The sequence below is a fragment of the Dromaius novaehollandiae genome, chromosome 1 (genome assembly GCF_036370855.1).
Source record: "Dromaius novaehollandiae isolate bDroNov1 chromosome 1, bDroNov1.hap1, whole genome shotgun sequence".
Taxonomy (NCBI): Eukaryota; Metazoa; Chordata; class Aves; order Casuariiformes; family Dromaiidae; genus Dromaius; species Dromaius novaehollandiae.
This window is the reverse complement of record NC_088098.1, coordinates 45,056,449-45,083,474: the sequence shown is the minus strand read 5'-3', so window position 1 is coordinate 45,083,474 and position 27,026 is coordinate 45,056,449. Positions and strand designations below refer to the sequence as shown.

Below are 27,026 nucleotides of genomic sequence, written 5' to 3'. Positions count from 1 at the left end.
TGATAAGTTGAGACTTGTAACTTGAGTATATTTATGCACTGTGTGACAGCCATCGGTGCTGAATGTTCCAAACTCCATTTCCCTTGGGACTGGTTTACTTCCTGGTGCTCTTAAGTCTCCTGTTGATGAATCATATGGCTGTCCCAAGCAAAATTCAACACTTAAAGGCACCAGCATAATAAGTTAATGATTTAAGAAAGTATGATAATGCAGTGAATTTTGAGACTACAAATATCAGTTTCATACTTTGTCACTGCCAGCTGAATGTCTACTAAAATATTATAGGAAATAGGAAGAGCTTGTCCTTAAATTACAGAACAAAAATATCTGCTTCAATACAAAGCATAGGACGGTCTTACAGTATATTTCAGTGTAGCTGCTGTGTAACTGAATGTGTATTTATTTATTTTTCCTAGACCGTACATGCCATTTGGCTTGGGAACAGAACTCGCCATGGGACAACGTCAAAGATACCTCTCCAGAAGGGGTCTTTTATTTGGGTGATGTGTCTGCTCTCCTGACTGTCTTCATACCCACAGGATTTATTTTCCTTTTGGAAATATTTTAAATTGAAGTCTTATTCCTTACTGGAAACTTTCTACACTAAAGACTGCACGCATCATGGGTGATATGGCAAACAACTCGGTTGCATATAGTGGTGTAAAAAATGCTGTAAAAGAAGCTAATCATGGAGATTTTGGAGTCACTCTTTCAGAGCTCCGTTCTCTTATGGAACTTCGAGCTACAGATGCACTGCATAAAATACAAGAATGTTATGGAGATGTACATGGCATCTGTACAAGATTGAAAACTTCCCCAAATGAAGGTAAGTCAATTTTCAGGCCAATGTTGAAGAGACTCCATTTAAAAAAAACTTTAGTCAAGCAAACTAATTCTTTTTATGTAATAAGGTTTATAAAGGTATTTAAGTTATTTAATTATTATAGTAAAATACTGCTTTCTACTCCTTTAAGGCAGTATGATAGTTCAACATGTAATAAATAAGCAGGGGTTTTCAGCTGGTCTAACTGATATATGCCATTTTGGATTAGCGGCAAAGTTGCACTTCAGAAGAAACTTTTTTTTATGGGGAGATTCGGATCTGAAGTAGCAGTGCAACATGGTGATGTTTAACTTAGTGTGAGCATGTAAGTCTTGTCATCAGCTCATGTGACCTGTAGTTCATAATTCAGATCATGCTATCGTAGAACACAAGGTTTTGATACTTTTATGCAGGGCTTATTAATACTTGTACTGTTCTTGCATTCCTTACTACAGCAGTTTTTAAAATTGGAGACATCTGTTTTCTAACCTTACTATATCAAATTCTTAATAGTGGGATCCAGCTTTTAAATACACAGTATTTCAATAGGTTTCACTTTATCTACACAAAAAACTACTGATACAGCTTTACACACTAAGAGGTACTCTGACTCTTTGGTAAGAAGTATGCAAAGTGACCACACAAACTTTATTTTCTTGAAAAAGCGCCTTGTTTAAAGAAGTCTTTGCCAGTGAAGTCACACTTCAGTGAATACTGCTGAGCATATCTGATGCTCCTTCTCTCTAGAATTGTTACGTCAAGATAGACTGTTGTAAATGTTAAGGGGAAAAAAAAATTGGTCTCCTCACTAAGACCTTTCCAACACTTTTCTTCAAGATCTGCTTATCTTACATTGTTCTGCTCCAGCTGAAATGAAAGCTGAAGGCTATCATAAAAGAAATAGATTCAAGTCATGTCACTTATGCTGAGCTCTAGTTAGTATCCTGTACAAATCTTTCTTGCGTATGGTTATGTTACATTAATAACTCAAGTTTAATGGTAAGTCATGCTGTTGCTAGTAATTCCGAAGATCTAAACCCAAGATTTTGGCAGATTGTGGTGTCTCAGTATTTAAGGGCTCATATAACTGTTATCCAATGTAGCTCGATGTTGCTGGCAGTGAAGTACCTGCTGCCTTGATCCTGGAAAACTATTGCTTTCTAGTCTTAAATGCTACAGAAGGGTTTGGCTCCTTGCATTAAGAACAGCCTACTAATGCCTTAAGATATCTTTGGGTGCATCTGCATTTAGGAAATTTTGTCTCAGGTTGCTTTTGAAGCCACACTCCTGATGTCCCTTCTGAGGTTCACATTGTGAAATGGTGTCAGCATGTGAACTGGATTCCTCTTACTGAACAGAAAGACTTCTCTAGGAGATCAGCTATTAAGACTGACCTGCCAATGAGTGTTCAGTGCATGGGACTAGACCAGAGCTAGTCTAAAGAAAACTTAAAAACATGAGTAGTGAAAAATTTTAGTGATGGAAAGAGCTGTAGTTTTCTACAGATAGGAACTGGAGTAAGGGTTAAATCCTGTTTTACAATAGTCTGCAAGGTGTCTGTTCAAGGACTACTATTACTGCAAGCTAGATGAATGTATGATTGTAGGTGGCCTTGATGCACTGGGCACAAAATACCTAGGAAAATGTAGAATTTTTTCATTTTAACAACCATGTTAGCAGATTCTTATGAGTGTGAATGTACTGAAATGAGAATAGCTAGACGACCTGTTCCTGCAGCAGGGCTCGAGCTGTAGTGATTGTTCTACTGTACTGAAAATTGTGTGGTCAGAGCCTTTTCTTTTTAAAAGGATTTGACATTTACATGTATTTAACTGATGATCACAGGACAATGCAATGACAAACTTGATAAAAGGGCATAATTTTGAAGTGTGAGTAGCTCACAAATGCAGCAGACTCAGCAGTCAAACTCGATAATTAGCTCTAAAAGGTTAAGAAAGATGGGTTACAGAAAACAGTGTGTCTTCTACAAAGGTGGTGTTTTGGTTCTAAATGATGACAGGAATTTTTAGGGAACCAACTTTTCCCTTTATAAGATAAGTTGCTATGAATTCTCTTGGAGATATTACATTGTGGAGTCTTTGTAAGAGTAATACTAGGTCTCTATTGTCAAGTTCAAGTTGTAATAATACAAATGGAGAGATTTCCAATGGAGAAAATATATGCAAGACTATGAAAACGGCTCAGTATTATAGAAGTTCTAGTTTTGTCAAAACTTGTGTATAAATCTGCGGAGACTTACTACGTGGCTTCCTACTTGGAAGCTTTCTGTATGACACAATACGCTGACTTGCATAACTACTAGTGGCTTCATAGCAAAAGTACAAATAGCTCTGAAATACTATACAATGGATGAGAACACCTTGTGTGATTTCTTGCTTTGAAGCTATTGACAGTGTAATGCAACAGGTTTTCAGCCAAAAGGTGGATCAAATCTACCTGACTTGAAATGAAAAATGGGAATTATCCTTTACCAGTGCTACTAGAAAAGACACTTTGAGCAGACTTTACTGCTTAGAATTTAACGTGTGTCGTGTCCTTTATGTGTACAAATGTGTACGAATGCAGTTGTTCCACAAATATCAAAAGTAGTAAAATCCCCCTATGTTCTGGGGAGATGGACCACCAAAACATCAGTGTTTCCACAGATCTACATCATCTCGATTCTATAGGAAAATCTACTTCTAGATTTCCAATAAATAACTTTTAGACAAAGCATCAGCTAGTCACTTCCTCAGTACTTTTCCATCTTAAAGCCAAATCACATAAAGGACCCTAATTAAAATACATAATAAAAAATACAATGTGGTAGTTAGACCTGACAGGCCTGAGCCTGTCTGTTATAAACTGTGAAATTACTAGCTATGTGGTAGATGTAGCAAGCTCAGTAATTGTACACAACTGCTTATTGTAAATACTAAAAATTCAAATGCTTTTGTATTTGCTAGGCTTATTTACTAATCTTTTAAGTGGCACTGGTAATACTTTGACTTTAGATTTGTTAGAAAATGCTTTTCATTCTTCAGAAGCCCTTGCTATGTACTTCTGATGTTCTGCTTCCTGGTACCCTGTGAAGAAAGGAAGAAAATGGTGTCACAGGCATTTTGCAACTCATTTTCTGACCTCTGCCCTTTTAGGATGAGATAAATGGCTTCTGATGCAAAATAGCAATATATTGTGGCCCTTCAGGATGGGCAGTCTGTCCTGAGTTTCTGTAGATCCTCTAATGTGACTTCTGAAAATGGTCTTGCTGTGTTCTTTTTCTGAGTTTGAGAGAAAAAGTAAGCATCTCAAAGCTTAGACTTCAAGTGAGAAGTGTATTGTTATAGCTAAACAGTAAAAATGCTCCTTCGTATTAAACCTTTAGAGCTGTGAATCTAAGAATGCTAGAACAAATTCTAACATATATGCTAAGAGCATGTTTATTTCTTTTTGATGTTGAAATAATCTACACATTTTGCTTTTCAGTTAAGCAATTATTTAGCAGTTTTTAGCATTTAAAACTCAGAGCTTCACCCTTCAGCAGGCTTTGCAAAGTCATGTGGTGCTTTAAGGAAATGTCTGTAAGAGATGTGTCCATTAATTAAGAAATACCACTCTTTCACTATGAAAACCAGTTGCAGTGATCACTATTCTTGTTAATTACCTGGTATGTTTATAAGGCCTTGATGTCAGTAAGTGATTGGGTTAAATGTTGAAAAGTTGCAACTATGAAAACTGTTGTCTTTAACCAGATACTGATCATAACCTTTGTGTGACAAGAGGGTGGAAGTATCTAGAACTCTGGTTGGCACATAGCTTGAATTGTGGCCACTTTGCCTTCAGAAAGGAGCTGGCTGTTTAAGTACGAAATAGTGTCAGCTGGAAACTGCTGAAGAAATAAACAGGAGGCACTTATGGCAGATGTTGAGTGAATGGTCTTGTACTGAATATGCTTGGTATTCCTTTATCTTTAAGGACTTAGTTAACTCTTGAAGTGTGTGCCTTCTAGTGAAGGCCTCTGACTCTTAACTCCTAGTGTCCCTTAAGCATGGTCCTGGAGTTGAGACAACGAAAAGGATTCTTAAAGAAATATGCCAAATAAAAAAGAAGATTGCTACAAAGCTTAGGTGACAAACCATAAGGGATCCACTGCAACGTGCCAAATACAGGCTGTCTTTTTATATGAGAGAAGGTATGAAGAGACTCAAGCTTCAGAACAACAAGCAGCTGCTGTACAGGTGGAAGGATGTGGCAGCACCATTACATAGCCGCCTGTCACCACACGATGCCTGGATAACTTCACCAGGCTTACGATAAACGTTAGATTAATTGTAGCATCCTAGGAAGCTATCTCTGAATACTCTGAATAACTCTGAATCCCTACAGCGGGAATCAGAGTTGGCTTCTCAGGCTGTGATCTTGTTAAAACTATGATGCTACTCAGTCTTTACATAGTAACTCTACTAATAATCTTGTCTTACAAACCTGTTTCCTTTGTGCCCAGATATGCCTGTTGCTAGTACTCTCCTGCTATGTCATAGTAAGTGCAAGAAGGTAGACCTTCAGCTTAGTTTACATTGGCAAAGTGTGATTTATTAAATATAGCTATTTGCTGTAGTGGAATTGATTGAGGGTGATACTTAATTGTTTCACGTATAGCTTTTTGATATTACATATGAGTATGTATGGAGTAGCACTTGATTCCACTTCATGAATGGGAGATCTTAATCACTTCTAATGTGAAGGTGAAAGGCAAATCAGCATTACTAACTTTGTCTTCTTATTAAATAGGTTTAAGTGGAAATCCAGCAGATATAGAAAGGAGAGAAGCAGTATTTGGGAAGAACTTTATACCTCCTAAAAAGCCAAAAACATTTCTTCAGTTAGTATGGGAAGCACTACAGGATGTTACACTAATTATATTAGAAATTGCAGCCATAGTATCCTTGGGCCTTTCTTTTTACCAGCCTCCAGGAGGGAATGAAGCATGTAAGTAAATGTTTTAAAAAGCAGCTATCTACCTGTATTATGCTACTAATTTTCCTGGTCCAACACAGCTATCCTGGTGGGGGCAGCAAGTCTGAAAAAACAGGTTGTTGTTCCTTATTGAGAGAATACTCCTAAAACCCTTAATTTGCCTTAAAATGGCAATATGAGTTTCCCCAGGTCATTGTCCAGGCTGTTTCTGACAAAAATAATAAATACTAAGTGTTTAGTGAAGTATTTATTGAAGTAAAAGCAGCAGAAACAATAGATTGTCTTAGATCCAGTCATGTTTCTGTGCAAGTGTTTTGTTAGCTTTGCCTCAAATATATTTAAGCAATTTATAATTTGTCATGTGCTTTCTGTGGAGTCAGCATATCTTAAATTCTCCTTGGCTTACAATTTGACACTAACTTTCCAATTTAAAAAAAAAAAAACTTATTTGTAGGTCTAAACAAAAGATGGAGGGATCTGACCTTTGAACTGAACTTTTGCAATGAGATCTGGCTTATTAAGTAAAGTAAAAGTAAAGTAGGAAATGTTCACAAAGCAGAAGGTGGATAACTAGTTTTCTAGTCTGGCCACCTTATGCCATCATTTAACAAGATGGGTAGCTTTCTGTATCAGCTTCTTTTGTGTTCAGACAAGCAAGGGTATAAATTCTAGGTGATATAACCTCATACATCTCTAACTTTTGGGTTCTCTAGCTTTGTGATGTGTTACCCCTGAAACTAAATCTAAAGTTGTAAAGAAGGCTAGCTAGTAAAATGATATTCTTTTTGGCTAACTTTTTTGTTTTATGAAGTAAGTATTTATGTTAACTTACATCCAAAATCTGTGTTCTACAGTATGCGGATCAGTGAATGTTGGTGAAGAGGAGGAGGAAGGGGAAACAGGTTGGATTGAAGGAGCAGCAATCCTCCTATCTGTAGTTTGTGTGGTATTAGTAACAGCTTTCAATGACTGGAGTAAAGAGAAACAATTTCGAGGATTGCAGAGCCGAATTGAACAAGAACAGAAATTCACAGTCATCAGAGGTGGCCAAGTCATCCAAATACCAGTAGCTGACATAATTGTTGGAGATATTGCACAAGTGAAATATGGTAAATATATTTTTAAGTTAAACAGTTAAACTCTTTTCTTCGGTAAGGAACTGAAGTCATCATCCCTAATGATCTATTTTAGGTGATCTCCTACCAGCTGATGGTGTACTCATTCAAGGAAATGACCTCAAAATTGATGAAAGCTCACTGACTGGAGAATCTGACCATGTTAAGAAATCTCTGGACAGAGATCCTATGCTGCTTTCAGGTGTGTGACATTTGAAAATTCTTGAAGAAAGTGATAAGCTTTGGGTGACTGATTATTTAAAGTTTTGAGGTTAAAATCTAGCAACCTGGACCTTATCTATGGTGACTCCTAGAAGTATCCAGAAACCATAGCACAGCAAGTGCAGAACTCCATCAAAGTGACCTGACTCTTAAAACTCAAAGTTCTTGCTTGTACAGTTGCTTTTTTTCTCTATTTATTTTCCAGATAATTTTGGCAGTTAAGTCTCTTGGAAAATGCAGTAATTTATGCACAGTCTTACAGGTTCTCAAACTTTGTATTAAAAAAAATACTTACTTTATACTCTGCAGTACAACTGTTGAAGTTTCAGTGGAAAACCTGATGCAATCTTTCAGGTACACATGTGATGGAAGGCTCTGGAAGAATGGTAGTTACTGCTGTAGGTGTGAACTCTCAGACTGGAATCATCTTTACCTTACTTGGGGCTGGAGGAGATGAAGAGGAGAAGGAGAAAGAAAAAGAGAAGAAGGACAAGAAAAGTAGGCATCATAATCTTAAAGGTCTGGGAAGGGAGGGGTGAACTGCATATTACTGGATGCAGAAGTGTTTCAGTTATCTGGAGCCAGAAAACTTGCCAGAAAACTTCTTAAAGCCTCATGCTTTCTGTACATTTCACAGATGAATGATCCAGTGACCTAAGAGTATATGCTACTGTTAACTGTTGTCATGTGGATTTCAGTTATCATTGAATCAATTGTAGGTTGAAAAGTTCGTAACCTCTAACCAGACTTATAGCATGTAAGTTGTTATGCTGCTATCTTTTGCAACTTCTACGTGCATTCATGCTTTATAGCAATTACTTGTTTATTACCAATAATTAAAGCTAATAAGTATCTAGTTCTGCTTTTAACAGATGGGAAATGTCCTGTATAGTGAGTTCTTCTATGGCAAATGTGCCACTTGAAGGGGAACAGCTTGAATCATTGATAACGTAGTGCTGAGTTTGTGTATAACTTAAACATAAATACCACCTATTTTGGTGAAAGGTGAGTGGACAGTCCTTTCCTGCCAAAACTTTTATTCCAGAGTTGAAACTTTGAATGCTCAGATTTATATAAGACAAACCTAGTGACCTTTTTCCTCTAGATTTTCTTTTGGGAAGCTGGGGTGGAGAGGAAGAAGCTTATATCACAGAGCATCTTAGAGCCTTTCTGTGAAGTGCAAAATGGGATATCCTCCCTACTTTGAGGGGCTTGATCAGTAACCAGCATTACAAGGTCACTTTTCTAGGCCATAGCCTTTATCCTATCTGTGTAAGAATCAAAGCTTAGTAAAGTTAACTAGTAATGCTTTGATGCTAGCTCTTACAAGGCGTGATCAGGACAGAGCTTGCCCACAGCAAAATTCCTGTAGAAACTGTTGTGAGGTCTACTGGATGAGACTGAGCCTATAAGGACTCTTGCCAGAAAAATATACTCCTTTGTCGGAGTAACAGAAACAGTAATGTAAAGCCGTACAGAAATGTGCTTAGGAATCACAGTGGTCTTCAAGTTAAGGAGAAGACTGTCGAAATGTGTACTCTGTGCAGGACCTGGGATTGAACTGTGCTTCTGTCTTGTTGGCTTAATCCATAAATACTTAAATCTTAGCCCTTCTTGAAATTTACTTCCAGTTTAGAGCTTCAAGCTCAAGTGGTATAGTGAAGAGTAAAGGTCGAATTGCAACAGTGTGGGATTTGTATAGAATAGCTTCCTTTTTCTCTTACAGAGGAAGGAAAAGGAAGCAAGCAATATACCAGCTGCAGGTACAGGATACAGAAAGATCATAGAGATACAGGAAAGATCATAGCTGTCATATTTTACCACTGCATATTATTCTATAAGAAGCAATCTTTTTGGAAGATAATGCTTTGGTGTGTTCTAGGGCCTGAATATTGTTTGACTCCTGAGATGTATAACTTCCTCTTTTGCTTAAGTTGGAAGCTTTATAAACTGAATTTAACCAAGGAGAATCTTAAACTAAATTGGCTTCTCTGTGAATGTTAAGGAGATTAAAGTGGCTATTTTTAGTTGTCTGTATGTGACTTGGTTCGGAGTGAAAGCATGTGTAAATACAGGGAGTTAGAAGTATCTCAAGTATAGAATTTTGTTCTTGTAGGAAAGTCAAAAGAACTGGGAGAGAACAAATACTAAGTTAACAGATAACAATGAGGTCTTAAACTGAGTGAAGTGACATCTCTGGGAGAAGACAAACATGTTTTTCTCCTCAGCTATTCTGAGGATGCTGGGGGGAGTCTCTTATGTGTAGAAATTATACAGAAGACAACTGATGTCATTACTTATCCGTAAGTAACACATCAGAATTACGTATGTCAGATATTTACTAGTGAGGCTGCAAATTGTGGGTTTTGCTCAAGTTCCTCAATTTCCTCTTTTCAAGTTATTACAAGTAGTTACTGTAACCTTTGCTTTTTCTAGTTAGGAGAAGAGCTGACACCTTGTCTCTAGACAAGGTAATATCTAAAACCTGTTAACCTGAAAACCCAAGCAAAAAGGGTAGTGACCCCCTAATAAACTACACACATGATGCACAGTTCTTCTAGTTACATTTAACACTTTATTCATGAATTGATATTCATTAGAATAATGTCCTTCCTTATGGTCTCTTGCTGAACTCCATTTCTGAACAGAGGTAGGAGCAATATTTTATTATGAACTTGAACTCTTCCATTAGTGCTCTAATGTTGGTATGTTGCCAACAGATTATCTTCATGCTTGTGTAAATAGGGTTAGCATAGATCCAGTAATCCAGTGCTGTGCCTCCATTAAGCTTTGGTGTGGATTTATAAATATTTTATACTACAGTAGCTTCTGCAGTGTCGGACAAAAGCACTGCCTCTGGAAATTAGATCTTAGAATTAATTATAGTAGTAGTCAGATAAATTTGTCAAGAGTTGGAAGAAGAAAGTGAGATTGGAGGCCACCAGAATCACTTTAACATAGCAAATTCCTTTTCTAGCAAAAGAGTTTAGGCAAGCCTTTTAAACGTTTTCCTCAAAGGTAAATTGCTACCCTCTGCAATCACCTTCCCACCAAACATATTTCAATAGGGCAACAGTCTGGCCAGGACTGGCCTTCTGCTGTATTTCCACCTACTCACTTATGAATGTCTGCATCAGTTGTCTATGCAGACTTAACTATAATAATATAATACTGCAGGAAGTCTTGTAAGGGAAAACTGAAGTCCAAAGAACTGATGTGAGCTGCTTCTTGCTGCCAAATGTACTGTATAGTAGTGCTGACTTACACTTGAAGTTTCAGTTATGTCAGTCTTCTGTCTCCAGTGTTTCAGATGGCTTTTTATTATTTTTTATTATTTATTATTATTTTTAATTAATTTTTTTATTATTTTGTAATTTTTTTATTTTTTTATTATTTTTTATGCCTAAACATAGAAATACTTTCCCTGACTGACTTATTATAACTTGTTCCCCTCTCTCCTCCCTGACAGGTAAAAAGCAGGATGGAGCTGTTGAGAACCGTAATAAAGGTAAATGCAGTTTCTGTGCTCCTTCTTTTAAAGTCCTTATTTTCTGAGAGTGTATACAATAAATACTTTCATATGAAAATACATACTCAGTACTTAAGTCCAAAATGTTTATGCTAATGATAGCATAAATGAATCTGCCTAAAACAATTGCTTAAATGAACATGAGAGTCTCAAAATGGATACCATGGAAGTAACAGCAATGATTTTGAAACTATCCTGTTTAAATATTCAAGGATGTTAGGGTATCACTAGATAGAAGGTACCAAAATACTAATGTTTAGTGGAGACTTGTATTATTGAGCTTTGTAAGTACCAGTGACTTCAGGGATTTCAGAATGGCTAAAGTTTATTTGCTAACTACTTGTAGCTAAAGCTCAGGATGGTGCAGCCATGGAAATGCAACCATTGAAGAGTGAAGATGGTGGAGATGGAGATGAGAAAGACAAGAAGAGAGCAAATTTGCCAAAGAAAGAAAAATCTGTTCTCCAAGGCAAACTTACAAAGCTAGCAGTTCAGATTGGCAAAGCAGGTATGATTTAATGCTACTGTTTTTATTTGATGTCACACTTGAATAAAGTTGGAACATAAATAGCTCATAGGAGGTTAACTTCAGTAGTTAGCCTGGACCAGTTCGACCACTTTAAGTGCAAAGTACCAATGTATGCAATTATGCTTCATGCACAAAGTGTGCTTATGGTTTCTCGGACCGCATTATGTTGATTTTTTTTCCCCTTGATTTAAATAGACTCGCACTTTAGAGTATCAGCTTCTAGGACAGAACATTCCAGCTTCATACCTTTCATAGCAGTTGCCCAGTGTTATCTTTAGAAAGGTATGGCACTTAATGATTCACCCAGAGAACTATAAATTGACTTAATCAGGTATGTGGAGAAAGTAGTAGAGACAGTCAGGTTCTCTCTGACACTTCCAGAGGCTTAGGATCTTTAACTTTACATATGCCCCACCAGTAATGAGTTTTATTGACTTTCCTATTTTTTCATTTGTTACTTTCTCTATCAGCTAATTTTTCAGCTGTCAAAATATTTGATAAACTGTTGCTTATTGAAGATAAACTAAGACAGCAATGTAGTTCAGTGCTCCAGAATCACTGAGACTAAATGCTAGGCTATATTGCCTAGCATGTAGAGTTTTAATTCCAGTATTTCAGGCTTTATTTTGCTGCATGTAGAATTGTTGAAAGATTCAGATTAGAAGGGACCTCTGGAGGTCTCATAGACCAATCTCCAACTTAAAAAGGGCCAACTTCAGCATATGTGTTGTAAGATAGTTATGGAGTTGAGGACAAAGCAATAAAACTTTTAGCCTGAGCACTTCATAGTTATATGTATCAGTGTTTTTTCACTGAGAAACTTGTACTAACAAATACTGAATAAAACCTCCATGATATGTTCAGTGTAAGTTATCTTCAGTGTTGTTCTTTTTCATGTCTCATAAGTAACGACCCTTGCTGTGTTTTTGTACCTTTTGACCTCTTCTAATTTCCTACACACTCTTAATGTTAATCATCAACTTTATGCATGCATTTTTCTGTCCTGCTTCTTTGGGTTGTGCTTCACTGAAGTATTTTTCTGTGAATAACTGACACCTCAGTGACTCCTGTTCCTCTATTTCCAGCCAGGCCTGTTTTCCTTCATTGCTTTTTTGTGGTGTCTTAAGTGTGCCACCCAGCTTGCTAATGGTAGTTTCTCCAATTTACCTCTCCAGCTATTTCCATTTTATTGAACACTGTGCTTACCTTCCATACTTAATATCTGACCCTCCCCAGGAAGTGGGGTATGAACTGTTACCAGCTGTGATAAATGCACCAGTATCATCACTGAAGACCTGCTGAATTTGTTCAGTTATCATTCTGCTTAATCAATTTGCCTTAGATACTAATCTTTCTCGCTCACAATTAGATCTAAACTTTTAAATTAAGAGAAAAAAGCAAAATAAAGTTTTACTTTTTTGGTTTAAAAAAACCTGCATGAGGAAAGTAGTTGTATTGGAAGTCAGAATTGCTCTGCGCTACCCCTATGCTTCCTGACTTGCCTGTTCAAAACTTTAAAGTAAATTTCATAAAGGCAGAAGTCTTTGCACTTGACTTATCCAGAGTCTGTACTGACAAATGTTTAAGATGACATCTGAAAATGGTTTACTCTCTTTTCAATAAGGTTTACTGATGTCTGCAATCACGGTCATTATCCTTGTGCTATATTTTGTGATTGATACCTTCTGGGTTCAGAAGCGACCATGGCTTGCTGAATGTACACCGATTTATATTCAGTACTTTGTGAAGTTTTTCATTATTGGAGTTACGGTCTTGGTGGTGGCGGTACCAGAAGGTCTTCCACTTGCAGTCACTATATCCCTGGCTTACTCTGTTAAGGTAAGTGGGCAGAGGGGGAACAGACTTTAAAAGTAGGTAGGTGAATTCATCAGCCCTAAACTCTCAGTTGAAGTGTGCTGCATCAGAAGCAGCATGTTTCTAACCAGACCAAGGGAGGCTTGCTTTCCTTTCTTCACTTAACTGCACAAGAAATCCACCACAGTATTTTTCTTAATCTCAGAATTCACACTAACCTAAACAGTAAGCAGTGACAGCCTGTTGTCACCAACAAAAGAAGATGGTTTTGCCATTTAGATTCATCTTTTCTTATGGGTTGTGAGGTATGTTTAGTCCTCTGATACTATGTTGTGATGTTAACATTAGCATAGCATTTGCTTAGAACTGATATATTAGAGTTTGTAAATAATACAGACTTCTATAAACCTGGACTTTCGCCTAACTGATATGTTAAACAAGCAATTACTGAAAAAAATTTTTAGATTATTACTCCTTGAAGGCTGGGAATGACTTCTTATTCTGTTTCTGAATTTTGCAGAACATAGTATGCTGTTTATTATATAGCATGCTTTTTATACTCATGTTCTTTGTCCTCTAACACTTCTTCCTGCTTCAGCATCCTGAAACTGTTTTGAAAATGTCATTATATAGACAATGGCTGTGTATGCTCTAAAACTTACCAACTTACAGTACTAACTTGTAGCCTTCCTATTGTAGTATTTGAACTTACTCTCCACTTCAAAGTTAAAATACTATCCAAACCTGTTAGGTAAAGACTCTTAAGCAATGTTAGCCTTGTGAAACTTGTGTAGTGTTCACTCTCTTAGCAGAAATACTAGGACTCCAGTTTGTATTTGATGCTAAGTCTGACTGTAGCATCTTTGAAATACATATCATGTGATGCTGTAGTAAGTCTGTGGTATAGCTTATTTGTCCTTTTCTTGTAAGAGGAAAGAACAGTGGACTCCAGACAACGAATGGAACTTTTGCCATTCAAGCAAGTTCCACCTCACTTGTTAGAGATGTTTTAACATTTTATCTGGTAAAGGTCAATCTGTGCCTCTGCTCCACTTCTAAAGAAAACTACTGTCAAAAACTACTTCCTCATAACAGTCTGACTAATATTAATAGTTTCGTTTTGATTGACATGCAGATGTGGGAAATTAAGACTGTATCTGGGGACTTTGTTCAAAATGCATCTTTTTGTGACATGATAGACTTGGAGAAATCCTTACAGAATAGGGTACAAATTCTTATTCTGTAAGATGCTAGATAACTTAAAAGCTGTTTGTATTCTGAAACTGCAGTCTAAATCTTGACACCCTAAATGAGAATTTCTGAAACATTAACTAAAAGCCAGGACTGGTTGTTGACTGCTTTTGTCTTTTTAGAAAATGATGAAAGATAATAACTTGGTGAGACATTTGGATGCATGTGAAACAATGGGTAATGCAACAGCTATTTGCTCGGATAAAACTGGAACGTTGACCATGAACAGAATGACAGTGGTCCAAGCCTACATCAATGAAAAACATTATAAAAAAATTCCAGAACCAGAAGCTATTCCAGAGAAGACTATGGCTTATCTTGTGACTGGAATTTCTGTTAACTGTGCTTATACTTCCAAAATTCTGGTAAGTGGGTTTCCTCATTTTAATGAATGCATCTAAATATATTCCTCAAAACATCCAAATTGTCTGGTGGTCACATGATAGGCAGTTGCTAAGTTTAAGTGTGCAGCAAAACACTGTGCAAGATTTTTTTGCATCTGCTGCAAATTATTCAGCAGTTTATTTGGAACTAAACTTAAAATTGGCTTATAATTGTTTTGATTTGGTGAGTCAAAAATGATCTCAGGAAGCTAACTTTCTTATAAAAAGGTAAATTCATATTTGTGTCTAAATTTGTTTTATAGGGAGGGTCTACTTGGGCAGCGTCTTAGATCAGTTAGGTGCTACTTCAATGTAGAATTGTGAGAGTAGTGTAAAGTTGCCTAGAATATAATGAGAAACTGCAAGTGCAGATAGTGACTTTGGATTTTTATTCCAGATAGTATTTCCATGAGTCTGTAGATTATAGAATTCTAACACATTTGCTCATAACTTACTGAGCCTTCAAAACTATTTTGGAATAAACAGGATGGACTGTGTTATGTATTATAAATACTGGACTCCTCAATACTCTATCTGGCTTTTCGCTAATCCCTTTGGCTGATTTATGAACAACACCTTAATTTCCCTTTTGTGTGCATCATATTTTCTGCAACTCAAAACATAGATTCCTTGCTATTCCAAGATGTTGCATAACTTGAATTGTTTAAGGCAGTAAAAATAATTAGGTTTTAGCTTTTATTTAAAAAAAAAGTCAGTAGAGCCCTCTTCTGTGAATGCTTTCTACATGAGTAGCAGTGAAACCAGCAGTCTGAAAGCTGCTTTTCTTCAACCAGAAAAGATGGTACCTCTGCAAGAATTTTGTCTAGACAGCTGTAGTTGAGAGGGCACATGAAGATCACAAGCACCTATTTCTCAAACAAGACTGAAATACTAATGAGTTAGACTGAAGTTTCTCACATGCTATCCTTTCAAAACACCTTGTTATAAGGAAAAACATAGCTGCATACAAACTGACCCAGGTCCCCTACTACTCTAATTTTAATCAAACTATATCCAATGCAGTGCAGTCTAAGTCTGTTTTACAGAATTGCACAATTGCTGCAGGGACCCCTGGAGATCATCTAGTGCTGCTCAAAGCAGGTCAGCTACAGCAGGTTGCTCCGGACTGTGTCCAGTTGGGTTTTGAATATCTCCACAGATGGAGACTCCACAACCTCTCTAGGGGACCTGGTCCAGCGTTCAACTACTCTTAGAGTAAAAAGTTTTCTCTGTTTAAATGGAATTTCATGTATTTCAATTTCTGCTCATTGCCTATTGTCCTTTCACTGGACAACATGATGTGGCAGGCCACAAGAAGTCTGGCTCAGTCTTCTTTACACCCTCCCATCCGGTATTTATGCACATTGATAAGATCCCTTTGAGCCTTTTTTTTTTCCCCCCTCCTCCCAGTCCCAGCTCTCTCAGCCTCTCCCTGTATGAGAGATGCTCCAATCCCTTCATCTTTGTGGCCCTTTCCTGGGCTTACTCCAGTATGTCTGTCTGTCTTGTACTGGGGAGACCAGAACTTGGTACTTCATATTTTAGAGGTTTGAGTATTCAGTACAGCCAAATGTGTGGTTTGCAACATAGATGATTGTCTTAGCCTTAATGTAGTTGTGATCTAGATACTTCAAGGGATGTCAGGCTGACTAAGTGCTTCTGCCTTTTTTGCCACAAACTGCAATGTTACAGCTACAAAAGCTCAAATATTAAAAAAAAATATATTGAAACATATGTTGTACTGCTAGTAAGTGCATGTTGCACATTACCGAAACAAGAACTAGTTCTGGTATTGGCTTCTAAAGGCTTGAAAACTGGAAAGACTTCAGAAAAAAGTCTTTCCAGGCCATGACCTGGAAAATGGAACTTGTAGTGAGATTTAAGAAGCTTAAATACTTGCTTTATTCAATGGAAGGCAAACAAGTGATGTGGTTATGGCCTAAATCATCAGGGAAGAACTATTACAGGAGAGGATGCCTTAACTTAGCAGAAATAAAGCCATTTAGTATGCTTAATTTGCTCAAACTTATCCATACTTTTGAGCTGCAAAATTACTGAAGGATCCATTACATTCAAGTGATTCAGTCAGATGTCTCAAGCAATGGAAAATGCCTTTTAGAAAGGTTATTTTGGGAGTTGATACAACTTAATGGGCGATTTTGAGTCTGTGACAAAGGGATTGTAAGCCTAAACAGATGCAGAAGTTGCTTTTAAAAGCCAGCAATATGACTTTGGCTCATGACTCATAAAAATTTACAGATTAATCATTGCAAAAGTGAAACTTCCCCATCCAGAACTAAGCTTTGACTTCCACATTTTCTAGATGCTATATTTCAGCATTTGATAAGTTTACATCCTAACCAACAAAGGCTCTTATTCTTTACAGCCTCCTGAAAAAGAAGGTGGCCTACCACGTCATGTTGGAAATAAAACTGAATGTGCCTTGCTGGGGTTGCTCTTGGATTTAAAACGTGATTATCAGGATGTAAGAAATGAGATACCAGAAGAGGATTTGTACAAAGTATACACCTTCAACTCTGTTAGAAAATCTATGAGTACTGTGTTAAAAAACTCTGATGGCAGTTTCCGGATATTCAGTAAAGGTGCCTCTGAGATAGTTCTTAAAAAGTAAGAACAACTACTGTCCTACGCTGGCACTTTAACTTGCTTAAATGTTGTGGTAGCTAAGGAGACTGTGCTAAACAAACAAACAAAGTCTTTGATAATGATATAAAATTTTTGCCCTATTCACAATAAGTGTACCAGTCCCAATACCTTTTTGGTAGCTGGAAGGTCCCTGTTTTGTCTCCCTCAATGATTGTTCCACTTTCTGCAGTGAAGTGGGCAAGCAGCATTTGAATTGTTTCCATTCATTCATTGCCCCACCCCTCCAAAAACAAACAAACAAAACCTTTAAAGCAAAAATATAGCAGGTCATGACTTTAATCCCTGAACTGTTTTGATACAGGAAAGTATCTGTGAATAGCCCTATCCTCTAGCCAAGCTACTTGAGCTTTAGGTGTGGTTGGTCAAAATGCTAACCCACCTTCCAGTGAACTCTGAACAGCTGATGTGGTTAAACTCCAGGAAGGGCTTATACCTTTGAATAGTGAGTATGAACACAGATTACTTTCAGCTTCAAAAGACAGTGTAAGTCAGTGTCCAACTTCATCATTTTAATAGGGCATTGAACTTGACTAACTGAGAAGCTTGTTTTTTTTTTTTTTTTTAATGTGAGAAAGTAAGTTGTTTCCTTATAAATCTGTCCATCTATAGAGGGTTTATTAGAGATAAATTATAGGCAAGAGATCTGTCCTAGCAGTCCAGACCTTTAGGTGTTAAGAAGGCTTTGGCAGCTTCTAACCAGGTGAAGAGAAATCATACATGCATGCGTCATGTTTTCTAGGCACCACGGCTGTACCCTGTTTTCAGTCCTATAGTCAGACTATTTCTAGTCTGAGTAGCGCTCAGGTAACGCTTGTCAGTTCAATGTACCTTTTTCTTGCTACTAGCTGCCGAAAATGCTGTCTAAGGAAGCACTGATACACTTGAGATGAAATCTTATTCTCCTTCTCCCATCAGTTTAGTGTCAACAGAAAAAAGTCAACCTTTCAAGGACTCTTGTTCTTTCTGATGCAGAACTTAGATTTAGGTGTGAATTTTTCAATAGCTAGATTTCAAGTGAAGTCTAATCAGTGAATAAATATGCCTATATTTGCAGTAATTCTACTGTCAGAAGTATTTTGTATATGATTTTCTTGCTGAGCAATTGAAAACTACAAGATACTAGAACTCATTCAGCCTGGACTCATGTGGTCCACTTGGCTTGACAATTGAGATAGGAAAACAAATTAAAAAATAATAAGGGCAGCTGGGAAAGAACAGGAAAACCTAGAAGAATTTGGATGCTATAGGAATAGTTGAAAGTCTAAAACTACTTAAAAATATGTACCAACTAGAAAAAACATCATCTTAAGCCATTTTCTTTACCCACAACCTATTCAGTGTGTGAAATTAATCTCAGAGTTTGTAATCTGGTTTGCCAGCTGGGCTACCTATTCTTTACCAGCACATGTATGACTTTATTTTTGAGCACTGAAAGCATATGTATATGCATTGCTAATAACAGTAAACTTACAGTAAGTGCTGCAAAATTTTTTGAAACAGAAATTCTTCCCTTTGACTTATCTTCAAGTTTTGAGTCAACTATTTGAAGCAAGTTTCAATTAAATCTCTACATAAAGATTATTGGCTTCCATTTAGTCATCTTAGGGTGCTTTGAATTCATCATGAGCCCTGTAATTGGAGGTAATATGGGATATCCTGAAAGGGTGCTGGCTGATATTTGAACAGATGACCTAAATCAGGAAATTAGGATAGACTTCAAATTTCAGTTATGATGAAAACTCCAAACTTTAAGGGCCTGCTTCATCTTCATTTCCTGGCTAAAGTAGAAACTTTTAATACGCTATTGCTTCTGAGAATTCAAACCCTTGAACTAGATACTTAAATTTAATAGCAGTTGTCTAGCAGATCTGTAAGATCTGAGCGTGATAGTTTAAATCATACTGTACGGCTAAGTATCTTTTTCAGTGCCATAATAATAGTATTTTTAAAGTAAATGCAGTTTTTATGGAAGAACTTTGCTAATGACACAGAGGGACAAAACAAAATTCATTGTTCAGAATACCTGGCAGTGTCATACTTATGGCACTGATACAGCATATATGCTTTCTGTGAAAGCAGTGGTATCTAATGATAAGAAAAAATACAAAACAAGAAGAGCATGTACTGGAATGCTAGAGTCGAGTCTTGAATCTAGTCTCTTATAAAGCTGTTTAAAATCAGATTAAGTATCTGTTTTTCTCTTAATGCTTCATATTAAGAACTTAATGCCAAAATGCGCTCTGAAGTTATAAAATCTGGACTTATTTTTTTGTGCAAACTTTACTACTTTAAGGATAGCATTGGTTCATCATAGTATGAGAGATTGCTTTCAGTACTTATAGCTATATAAACACTGCACTACTTGTACTAGGAAATATGCAGTACTTCTGAAATTTGTACAGCTGTTAACAAGGTGGGATTATTTTGTTGAACTTGAAACTAAGTTGATTAACTTAACCAGCACAGATGTTAAAATCTGTTTACAGGCAATAGAGAAATGGATACTTCTGGGAGGTGAGTAACATTTGTCTCCTAAATTCATTGGGCATTTTTTGTCGTAGGATGACCCACCCACTCAGTTAATGTCCTCCAGCTGGAGTATTTTGCAATTAGGAAGTGATTAAATGCATATGCAGAAGATTACCTTAGAACTGCTGCTACTGGCTTTTTTTAGGGAGAGTCCAGTGAAAGTGAAGTTTGTGAAAACTTACTGGGATTGGCCAATAAGCTGTTTCCCACAGGAAATTTGAACTTCTAGTTTAAAAGAAAAAAATATGGTAACTATTAAACCTTGTTTTTGCAGGTGCTTCAAAATACTGAGTGCTAATGGAGAACCAAAGGCATTCAGACCTAGAGACCGTGATGATATTGTCAAAACTGTAATAGAGCCTATGGCTTCTGAAGGACTCCGAACCATTTGTCTAGCTTTCAGAGACTTCCCAGCAGGGGAACCTGAGCCAGAATGGGACAATGAAAATGATATTGTTACTGGTCTGACATGCATTGCTGTTGTTGGGATTGAAGATCCTGTGAGACCTGAGGTAGGGTGACTGACTAAACTGCAGTAATATTGTTAAGCAGATCTTGATTCCTGTTGTTAGTCATGTAGAGAATGCAAGAAACTGAATTGCTATTGTAAGTCTAAAGCATAATGAATGAAAATCTAATTTCTTGGGGGGAGGAGTTAATGGAGCTATAAAAGCAGATTAAAACTTCTTAACGTCACTTATGCTGGGTTACTGAAGCTCTGTACAAACTAATGATTTAAGACACTTACTAAGCAGCATCTTGAGTAGATGGAACAGCTCGTTCTTTTACCACTAGAAATATTAAGACCATTGTTGAAGATAATATTAGCCATTTTACTTGTTGACAGATTTTCATGGAGAGTGATAGAGAGGGAGGGATTGTCACCCGAAAGCTGAGGGAAGGAATTTGGCCTGTAGTTGAGGTCTTTGGAGGGCAGTATTTCTTAAAAACAGTGAAATCTTTTATGCTGCATGTAGGTGAGACTCCAATCTAATCCATATAAGCATGACTTCACAGTAAAAGTCGGAGGCTAAAAACTACGGCTCACACTCCTTCTTTCACATAATCATAAATGAGAAGCCACTCCTTCTTTCACATAATCATAAATGAGAAGCCAGTACTTCACGGTGTAAATGTAAAACACCTTTGAATATTGTAGCCCAATGTATGATGAGGGTTCTGGCAGGTGTGTAGTATTTTCTAGCACTGCAGTATTTGAAAAATGACTCTTTATTTAAAAAAAAAAAAAAAAAAAAAAAGGGGAGGGGGAGGGAATGGGAAGGGAGAAACAACAACAAACTTGCCAGAATACCAGTTTGTGGGTTTTCAGGAAAAGGATTAAGGTAAGCTACTTAACTTTTATTTCAACATCAATACTGTTTGTTATGGAATACTTGAGGGAAAAAAAAATTATCTTGGTTTGAGCCAAAGGCTTTCCTCTCATTGACATCTCTAGATTTATTCAGCTAATGCACAATCTGTAAGCCCAGGATTTTTATTTTTTTTTGCATATAGGTACCTGATGCAATAAAAAAGTGTCAGCGTGCAGGCATAACTGTGCGCATGGTCACCGGCGATAACATTAATACCGCTCGTGCTATTGCATTAAAATGTGGTATTCTGAATCCTGGTGAAGACTTTCTGTGTTTAGAAGGCAAGGACTTTAACAGGAGAATACGCAATGAAAAAGGAGAGGTAAGTATATTGGCTACTTAAAGTAGAACAGCAGATATTTTATTCAGGCTCCTAACTGCAAAATATAACCATTGCTGTTTTTGCAGATAGAACAAGAGCGAATAGATAAAATTTGGCCAAAGCTTCGTGTTCTTGCAAGATCATCTCCTACTGACAAACACACATTAGTAAAAGGTAAATATCCTCTTTCAAAAATCTAAAACTGATGTTTTTTCTCCCTCAAAACTAATTATGTAAAATATTCATCCTTATTTGAGCTTCTAGGTAAAGTTCTGCTCCTCGAAGATATCCAGGATCATTAGCAATGGGAAATGTCCATGAGGGAGTTGTCACTTGCCAACAGATTTTTACTACTTGAGAAATGAAACCAACTTGAACTATCTGTTGTAATTTCTTGATGACTTTGAAGATGAAACTGTTTTTTTCTCTTAGCTTTAATCTGTGCTGTGTTGTCAATACTGAACTATAACCCTGAGATGTTATTTTATTTTAGGTATAATTGACAGCACGATCTTTGAACAGAGGCAAGTTGTAGCAGTGACTGGTGATGGTACCAATGATGGTCCAGCACTGAAGAAGGCAGATGTTGGATTTGCTATGGTATGACTCTTTCTAATCTTCAGTATTTTAAGCACTACTTTGCTAAAAGAGATTATCAAATCACTTATAAGAAGACTGAAAAACCTTACTTTTTTAGTAGCCTAATATACAACTAAGTTAATGTAATTGAGTCAACATTCCTCTCACCTCTCACTGCTCTTTTTCCCTCCTCAGTCTTCCAATTTAATCATGTCTCTATTTGATGAAAAATGTTTGTGGCATTTGCCATTGAATATAACTTAAAATCACAGATGCTCAATCAGTTGCAAATCAAAACCTTTTTATAGAAAGGTTTGTTGCTAAGTGTAGCAACATTATACTGGTACTGTAGTCTAAGATTTCAGAAATGAGATCTGCTCAACATACGGTAGAAGACTTTATATGATAAACAGCATACTGTGACTTTCAGTAAGACTTGTATACAAGACTTGCATGGGATGCATTTGTATTCATCTGTGTTCCATTAAAAGATGAGATAGGGAGACTATCATTATAAACACTACAAGTTGATGTTTAAAATGTTTTTGGAGGTTGTACTAAGGAACATCCCCAGTACAATTCTGAAATAAAGCATTTTACGACAGTCTAGGACTTTCATTTGCCTGGATGGTTCCTTAGATGATTTGGCTTTTTCAAAATTCTCAAACAGCCTTTGAAACAGTAGCCTAACTTAGGTGTTGGACAGGGCCCATGGAAAATTAATGGCTAGGGATAGAACTGCATATCTTAGGCTTACCTTGTTTTAGTTGTTACTGAGGTAAGCATTAATTTATTGCAAAGCCCTGAGCAGTGTCTAGCAATTACGGGAATCTTATAGTCACTTTGTGCTTTCTGGCCTGACCTGAAGGAATGGGGGGACAAAACTTCAATTCCCTTTCAGATAACAACTCTTTTCTAATACGACACAAAGATTTTAATAATAAACACTTCTGCTAGAAGACTAGAGACTTACTGGCTTTTTCTGAGAAATATCTTTGCTTCACTCTGTATTTATTCTGCAGACAAGGTCATCTTCTATTTCATACTTTTTCAGCTAGCATTTGGCAAACAACAGCTATAAAGCAAGTTCCTTACAAAACTTGATTGCTTTCAACATCTGGTTGGTAAACCAGACTGAAGTTTTTACTCAACTCTAGTTTAAAATCTATATGTCTAAGAAAATAAAGGAAAAACTACCAATATTGAATTCCCATGGTATGCAGGTTCCTAGAATAAGCGATAGTGTCTGGCATGCTTGTACTTGAAACAGATTGATCCTACCAATTAAAGCAGAGTCTTAAGTTGCTAATACTAGATAGAGGCATGCCTTAAGTATGTAGGCTTTGGTTTTCTCCTGTCTCTTTTCATGCACTTACAATACACTTCTTGAATTTCCTCCTGCCTCAAGATTCCTCCTCAGCCTTGAGATGAGAAGGTATATAATAGCTTGCCAACAGGTCACTTTTGTCTCTTAAGACTTTTTAGTAAGCATTTTTTAAGATAAAAACAAAGATCACACTCTTCCTAGAGTGCATACAGATGTACTGACTCAGATGCTTATCTTGGAGGGAAAAAATGAGGGAAAGAGGAGCTTTCGTGTCGTTCTTGGAGCTTTTTTCACAAGTGTAACTTACAAATTTGATAGATAAACATGAAATGTTCTCTGGACTGTAACAGTCTTGTTATAATGAATGCCTGTTTTCTGCTATTGAATAGCTGCTGTAGTTGGCACTGTCAGAGGATATTTATTTTCATTTTCCAGAACATAGGTGCTTCCTGCAGATGCCTTCTATGCTTATCTGTGTAAGAAGCTAATTTCTTTAACTGCTTATCTAATTATCACTTAAAATAAATAGCATATAGTAGATGGTATAAAGACACCTTTTTAAGTTGTACACGTAGCTGTGCAGGTGACTCATTTTCTTAGCAAAATAATCAAGAATAAAGATCATTAAATTTGTTATTGGAGTTAAATATTTGCTTACAGTGTTTCAAAAAGCTCTCCTAGAGAACTGCGTATTAGACATGACACAGAACTTACTGTTTAGATACCGTAGGAGGCTATGAGTGCTTAAAACTTAACAATGGCATACATAGTCTACTGTTTAATGTCAAAGCTTTTCTGCAAAAAGTGTTTGGAAATGCTTTCACATCTTGCTTTACTGCTGGAATCCACATAGCAGACAGCTTGGGCATGGACTAAACAGTAGTACTGCACCATCTGGTGTTTGTTGCCTTGAACAAGTTCAGGAACCTTTCTTTGGGAGAGCTCGTATGCTGTCTTTATATTGTCTGCCTGCTTTTATTACTGCTACTTTCTTTAAAAGATGCAAGACTTCATCTTATTTCTCAACCTTGATCCTTTGAGATTTAAAAATTATTTTAAAAAGATGAACTTCAGAAATAGCCACCTGTAGAGCTAGATTTTTACAGGGATTCTAAAATGTTTTATAACCTATTTATAACTAGTATTTCTTTTCAGAATTCTGCTAACCCATATCTATTAACAAGCCAAAAAAATTGTTACCAATTGAGCTGCCTCCTTTTCTCTAAATTTTGAACTTGGTGCTGTGGGCTTTTTAAACCATGTTATCTTGGTATATGTTGATTCTTCAAATAAAACTAAGAGGAGGCAAGCTCAGATTTTTTTTTTTTTTTTTTTACTCTCCCCTCCTCACCAACATGAACTGCTTTATAACTTTGCTTGAGTGTGCTCAGAACTGTTAGTATTTTGATCTACTTGATGCCAAATGATGTTCTTCAGCTTGTTTGTTTTGTGGTGTAAGTCTCATTGCCTACGGTTCTTTTAGATTTTAAAAATAGAGCAGACTTGCCACATTGGTTGCAAGGTTGACAGCAGTCTTTCTATATTGTATTTGATTATCAGTCTGGACTTAAAATTTGCAACCAGCAAGGTACTATATATTCTTTTGTATCAAGGAACAGTCAGGTAGCCAGCATAATAGCTTCTACTATGTAAGTCAGTGCATCCTGTTATATTTCATAGTGTGTTTCTTTCTTTTTTTCTACCAGGGTATTGCTGGAACAGATGTAGCTAAAGAAGCTTCTGATATTATCCTTACAGATGACAACTTCACAAGTATTGTTAAAGCAGTTATGTGGGGACGAAATGTATATGACAGTATCTCCAAATTTCTTCAGTTCCAGCTTACTGTCAATGTAGTAGCAGTAATTGTTGCTTTCACGGGAGCATGCATAACACAAGTACGTACTGGTGGTGGATTGCTTCAGCTAGTAAAGGTTGAAAATGCGTTCACTCATTAACTCTTGAATTCAAGTTTTCAGTTGAATACTAGCCCAAAGAACATAATGCTCTTCAAAACGTACCAATGTTGTTTAATAAATGCCTTTAATAGCTGCAGTTTGTTCACTTATATTCGAGGGTTTATGTATCTATCTTTATAGGATTCTCCACTTAAAGCTGTGCAGATGCTGTGGGTAAATCTCATAATGGACACATTAGCTTCTCTTGCCCTGGCAACAGAACCACCCACTGAAGCTCTCTTGTTGAGAAAGCCTTATGGTAGAAACAAACCTTTGATTTCTCGTACAATGATGAAGAACATTTTGGGTCATGCATTCTACCAACTTGTAGTGGTCTTTACACTCCTGTTTGCTGGTAAGAATACTGAAGCTTTACAAAGTTATGATGATAGCCTTATAGATATCTGTTCTGTGTGTGTATACGTCTTATCAGTTAAGCTGCTAATAAATGTCTCTTACACACAGGTGAGAAAATTTTTGATATTGATAGTGGAAGAAATGCACCTCTCCATGCTCCTCCTTCAGAGCATTATACTATAGTATTTAATACATTTGTGATGATGCAGCTTTTTAATGAAATCAATGCCCGAAAAATTCATGGTGAAAGAAATGTTTTTGAAGGAATCTTTAACAATGCCATCTTCTGTACGATTGTTCTGGGGACATTTGTTGTGCAGGTAAGTAACTGAAGGCTTTGGGGCAGGAGGGCTGGCTGGGAGGAGGCAGACAGGGGAATGTGCTTCATATGTTGCTGTACTTGCTTACCTTCAAAATACTAAACAACTAGTGCCAGGCATTTCATTTCTGTAATGTGAAAAGTCTTCAGTGTCAAACACTACAAATCAGTGCTGGAAGTGCTGCTTGATAGGGCTTTCTGGTAAGGTCTCTTTGCAAATCACTAGAATTGAAGCGTAGAAATATTTGTATTACCTTTAGAATTCTCCAGTCCCTCAGTTTGATCTTAGTGTTCTAGTCTTACCACAGAATGTAATGAAGTTGTATATTCCTCCGTAGTCAGGACTCCTGCCCATAATATCTGCCAGTACATTTGAACAAAGGCCAATTTTAAACAGAACCGTAGAAAACCGTAGAAAAGTTGCATAACTTCTCTTAGCCTCTTAATTAATGAGACTAAAAACATGAATCTACTTTAGAAACTCCAGCTTAAGTATTGATTTTTGTCTTTCTCTTTCAGAAACCAATGTTATCTATATAGATGCTGCTGCCATAGTTCTTGCTTTGATCTGAGTAACCACTGATATCTAGCAACCATCTATTTTTTTGTGTATAGGAAGATTTGTAAGAGCTAGTTATTTAATTCAGTATTTATTAATAAGATGAATTATCTGAAATTGATCAATTTAACATACTGATGTTTACAAATACCAAGTCAAAATTGCATCTAAAGAAAACAGTTTATATGAGGTAGCTTTACCTTCTAACTAGCCTTAATGTTTAATTTATCATTAGAAGTGCAATGAAATAACCAACAAATTAGTATGTTGCATTTTTTACAGAACTTTTTTCCCATTTTGATTTAAGTTATTCTGGATTTATGAAGATATATCCCAACCTTAAGCCTCTTAAACTTTGGAATTCCATAAAGTTGACCAAGGTCATAACAGTT

At 36.7% G+C, this 27,026-nt stretch overlaps 1 protein-coding gene and 2 long non-coding RNA genes across 13 annotated transcripts in view; 1 reads left to right on the top strand and 2 right to left on the bottom strand.

Annotated features, from left to right (window-relative positions):
- The window catches only part of ATP2B1 (ATPase plasma membrane Ca2+ transporting 1), a 67,429-nt gene that overhangs the window by 29,792 nt on the left and 10,611 nt on the right, over positions 1–27,026 (top strand). For 8 of the 11 annotated variants that reach the window (XM_064510023.1, XM_064510021.1, XM_064510037.1 and 5 more), the window contains exons 2-18: positions 417–826; positions 5,615–5,812; positions 6,655–6,909; positions 6,992–7,117; positions 7,492–7,656; positions 10,607–10,645; positions 11,013–11,174; positions 12,820–13,034; positions 14,384–14,626; positions 17,031–17,272; positions 20,115–20,352; positions 21,356–21,535; positions 21,622–21,709; positions 22,029–22,135; positions 25,148–25,339; positions 25,541–25,754; positions 25,865–26,076. In XM_064510023.1, the coding sequence (XP_064366093.1) occupies positions 622–826; positions 5,615–5,812; positions 6,655–6,909; positions 6,992–7,117; positions 7,492–7,656; positions 10,607–10,645; positions 11,013–11,174; positions 12,820–13,034; positions 14,384–14,626; positions 17,031–17,272; positions 20,115–20,352; positions 21,356–21,535; positions 21,622–21,709; positions 22,029–22,135; positions 25,148–25,339; positions 25,541–25,754; positions 25,865–26,076 (3,081 nt within the window). In that variant the 5' untranslated portion in view covers positions 417–621. The remainder of the gene's footprint in view (positions 1–416; positions 827–5,614; positions 5,813–6,654; positions 6,910–6,991; positions 7,118–7,491; positions 7,657–10,606; positions 10,646–11,012; positions 11,175–12,819; positions 13,035–14,383; positions 14,627–17,030; positions 17,273–20,114; positions 20,353–21,355; positions 21,536–21,621; positions 21,710–22,028; positions 22,136–25,147; positions 25,340–25,540; positions 25,755–25,864; positions 26,077–27,026) is intronic. The other 3 variants (XM_064510042.1, XM_064510052.1, XM_064510056.1) reach the window with 1 other exon arrangement.
- LOC135327982 (uncharacterized) lies at positions 2,948–7,572 on the bottom strand. Its single transcript, XR_010388688.1, has 2 exons — positions 7,433–7,572; positions 2,948–3,909 (listed from the first exon to the last, which is right to left on the bottom strand). It is a non-coding gene; the product is annotated as an uncharacterized LOC135327982 (long non-coding RNA).
- The window catches only part of LOC112985502 (uncharacterized), a 36,077-nt gene continuing 35,124 nt past the window's right edge, over positions 26,074–27,026 (bottom strand). The window contains exon 5 of the long non-coding RNA XR_010388684.1: positions 26,074–26,297. This is a non-coding gene — a long non-coding RNA (uncharacterized LOC112985502). The remainder of the gene's footprint in view (positions 26,298–27,026) is intronic.